General features: G+C 53.9%; 1 protein-coding gene across 1 annotated transcript; it reads left to right on the top strand.

Moving 5' to 3' along the window:
• Positions 1-365: 365 nt before the first annotated feature.
• AYL99_02241 (hypothetical protein) lies at positions 366-3,995 on the top strand (the record flags this gene model as incomplete). The annotated part of the gene is made up of 3 exons (XM_018833757.1): positions 366-480; positions 543-3,863; positions 3,913-3,995. The coding sequence occupies 3 exons, from the start codon at positions 366-368 to the stop codon at positions 3,993-3,995; spliced, it is 3,519 nt and encodes a 1,172-aa protein (XP_018696381.1).
• Between the last annotated feature and the right edge of the window lie 205 nt (positions 3,996-4,200).

The raw sequence follows: 4,200 nt of genomic DNA on the forward strand, positions 1-4,200 counted from the left end.
GAGCATCGGGTTCCTCTTTTCAGATCCGCCTGGAGCGCGACAGTACTTGTGGAATTTCCTCCCCTTGAGCGGCTCGGCGCATTTGACGTTGTCTTCGGGGATCGGGTACATATGGTGGGTGTGTTGGATTCAACCTTCTAAACACCTGCGACCAAGGAACATTCCAAAGTGCCACATTATATCATCCGAGTCCAAGCATATTACGACCGACAAGCGACGTCGCGCATGCTACTTCCCCTAACTGGCTTCCCTGTCCCGTTCTCCGTCACCAGAAGCCGCGCCGAATCGAGACGGTATTGAGGATTGCTTCTCAGGCACAAGTGGTCGGAGCGGAAGACAACAGGCGCTGAGAGCAGATAGCAGTGATGGCGGAGGAAGATAAAAAGTCTCTTGTCGAGACCATGGACGTGACACCGCCTGAAGCGGCTCCTGCTGAAGGGACCTCGACCGTGAATGCAGAAGCTGCTGCCCCAGAAACGGGTAAGTTTTTTCTTCCGAGATAGCTCGACTTGGTGTGTTGGATGCTCATTCCCATCTCTCAGCAGACAAGGCACCCGCCAACAAGTCCCCGTCCACCAAGGTTCCCACTGCGACCAAGAGTGTCATGCCAAACCCATCCTTTCCTCCCCCAAAGACAGACAAGCCCCGTCCTCATGTGTGCTTGGTCTGCCTGCGATCCTTTGCTCGCCTAGAGCATCTGAAAAGGCATGAGCGATCTCACACCAAAGAAAAACCGTTTGCGTGTCCCGAATGTACCCGTTGCTTCGCCAGGCGTGACCTGCTGCTCCGACACCAGCAGAAACTCCATTCTTCCACAACACCATCGGCACGACCCCGGGCCGGGCGAAGGGAAAGTGTTGCAGGAGTCGCCGGTGGCCGTGTTCGCAAGAATTCAACCGCGAGCAGCACGACAACAATGAGACCGAGAGCGAACACGGTCAGTCATGTGGACTCTGCCACTCGAAGACTGAGTGTGCTGTCCGATTCCGTTGGTACTTTGGGGCGCCAGCCCACAAGCAACCATAACCACCATAACAGCATGTCGGCCATCCCGAATTTTCAGGCGTATCAATACCGCAGTGCAACCGGTCATCAGCATGCCTTGCATCTACCAAAGTTGGAGACCCTGGGACTGCCCTCCGACATCCCAAGCGGCCTCCGCACGGCGCCCCCCTTCGGAGGATTTGGTGCCGAATTTGAAAATGCTTTCGACTCCGACCAAGGAAACACCATCAACCCTCACGCACTGCATATGTCCAACTTGCAAGGACTGGGTGTCGACTCGTCGCTTTCCCCTTTCCACCAGATGTTCCCCGGTATGACTCCTTCGCAAGCCATGGCTGACGAGGATGCGACTTTCGACTGGATGACGTTGGGTTTCGAGAACCAGATGTCTTTTGCTCAAGCCAATGAGAACGCTATCGATGATTCCTCGCCCTCGGCCATGAGCACCAATAGCCCGGCTGCTTTAAATGACGTGAACATGAACGGCGACCCAAACATTGCAGCGATGCAACACGCCTCGGTTACTGCAGCCAATATGTGGTCCACCAGCCTTGCGGCCCACGTGCCTTTGCTGAACAGTCCTATGAGTATCGAAATGTTGTCCAACTTTAATGATGTCGTCAACGCTTCAATGGGGACCGTCTCTCCAAAATCCTTGCTGGGTCAAGCAACTGCTATGGACATCAGCCTTCCGACTCCGCCAGATTTTGCCTCAATGGACGCTTCTGCCATGAACTCGACCCCTCAATTAACGGGTTTCCAGCTCTCCCTCCCTGGAAATGGGCCTGGCTCTACTACCTCTACCGCCTCTCTGGACAGCAGTCTTCGTCAGAGCTCGATCACCACGATGTCCTCAGATTTGGTTAATGAGCATATTCGGAATGTGTTGATTGCTGGCCTTTCTCAGAACACAGGCTTCGGACAACGCAAGTATTCGCAACCAGCAATCAGTTCGCCGCTCTCTCCAGGCTCCAATATACGCACGAAAGGGTTCAACGCCAACACCTTTCCGAGCACACCTGAATTGCAGCGATATGTTTCTGCCTACATCAAATACTTCCATCCCCACCTTCCATTTCTACACGTCCCGACACTTAACTTTGAGTCGCCAGACTACACAACCCCGATCCGGCTAGTGTCTGGCCATTCTCAATTTGGCCAGGCTTCTGTAGCTGGTGGAGGCAGTTGCTTAATCCTAGCAATTGCTGCCATTGGAGCTCTATACGAACATGAGGTATCTCAGTCTCGAGAACTCTTCGAGTGTGCCAAGCGCTTGATCAGCAGCTATCTGGAAGAAAGGCGCAAGGCCAACCTGACCAAAACCCAGTTTGGCCCTCGACACTCTGCTGAGCGAGAAGATACGCCACTCTGGCTGGTTCAGGCTATGCTGTTGAACGTGATCTATGGCCATAATTGTGGCGATAAAACAGCAGCCGAGCTTGCAAGTAACCATTGTGCAGCCCTAGTAAGCCTTGCTCGCGGCGCCGAGCTCGCAAAACCTTCCCAGGGCCACAGCGGAACAAGCGCCAGCGGTGCCAACGTCAACGTTCAGATGGGTGGAATGCCAAACAATGGCTGGAGCTCGATGATCAGCGAGATTGATGACTCTGACTGGTTGGAGTGGAAGGTCATGGAAGAACGCAAGCGGACTTTGTATGCGGTCTTCATCCTTTCGAGCATGCTTGTGACCGCTTACAACCATCCTCCCGCACTCACCAATTCCGAGATCCGTTTGAATTTGCCCTGCGCGGAGGAACTCTGGGCTGCCGAATCTGCGCAAACATGGCGCCAACTAGGAGGAGCCAGTGCGGAAACGGGCGCGCTTACCTTTGCCGCATCATTGACACATCTGCTCATGTCCGCACACAGACAACGACGCCGGAACAGTAACGTAAATGGAGTTGGGCCTACGAGCGAGCTCGAACTCACCCCAAGCACATTCGGGTGCTTGATCTTGATCAACGCCCTCCACAACTACATATGGGAAACACGGCAACGGCACCTGGGACGGCAATGGACTGCAAGCGAGACAGAGCAGATGCACGCACACATCGAACCGGCACTCACTGCCTGGGAAGCGGCGTGGGCGAGCAATCCCAAGCATAGCATCGAACGGCCCAACCCATTTGGCGACGGTCCCTTGTCCGCGGATTGCGTGCCGCTACTCGACCTTGCTTACATCCGGCTATTTGTCAATTTCGGCAGGTCCAAGGAGGCTTTCTGGCAACGGGACTACGATGCTATGGCAGAAGAGCTTGCAAAGGGTTCCGAGGCAGTTCCAGGCCAGGGACTGGCCAAAGGAGACCAAACCAACAACTCTCCATCTCAAAAGCTCGAGAGCAAGAATCAAGAGCAAATGCCGACTCCTGTGGAAGAAGGCATGAAAGTGGAACCAGGAGAGCACGAGCAGGAAGCCCGGAAATCTCAATCATCTCGGCGCGAGCGACACCTTCGGAAGGCCGCCTTTTACGCCGCCGATTCCTTGGCCATGTCGGACAAACTCGGTCTGAGTTTTGCTGAGCATACATCTCGAGAGCTGCCAACGCAGTCAGCAATGTGTGCATTCGACTGCGCGCAAGTGCTAGCCGAGTGGATCGCAACTGTCCAAGAACGAGTTGGCAAATACCTCGGCGTCATTGGCCGCGACGAGATGAACTTAGTAGAAGTACCAGGCATACTGCTCCTCGAGGATGAAGACCGGACACTGATTCAAAAGATCGACGAGATTCTAACGAGTGCTGAACGCAAGATTGAAACCCAGGGCGGATTTGATCTCTCTGCGGCACGAGAAGGAGGCCACGGCAGCAGGATCCTTACACTGACGGCGTACATACTAGGAAGGGATTGCGTGTGGCCTGGTGAGTCCATACTCCCGTCTGAGAGTGCAATGTACTAATCCTGTGTCAGTCTTCAAGCTCATGGCGCGATCTCTGGAGACCCAGGCCGGGCATATCAAGGATCGAGCATTAGCTTCAGCTTCAAACTCGTGACGACACACAGCAAAGCTCAGTCTCCAATCTCGAGATCATCTTAACCAACATGATTATTCTTCTTTCTCCAAACTGCGACGGATGCAGGCTTGATGGAGACATTTGTTTTAATTTTGACCCAAATCTTGACGACGCCAGTCGATATGATTTAACAGGACATATGATCACAATATACCCCACGGGGACACAACCCTGTGACGCGAAA

Source organism: Fonsecaea erecta, assembly GCF_001651985.1.
Source record: "Fonsecaea erecta strain CBS 125763 chromosome Unknown Scaff2, whole genome shotgun sequence".
Classification (NCBI taxonomy): domain Eukaryota; kingdom Fungi; phylum Ascomycota; class Eurotiomycetes; order Chaetothyriales; family Herpotrichiellaceae; genus Fonsecaea; species Fonsecaea erecta.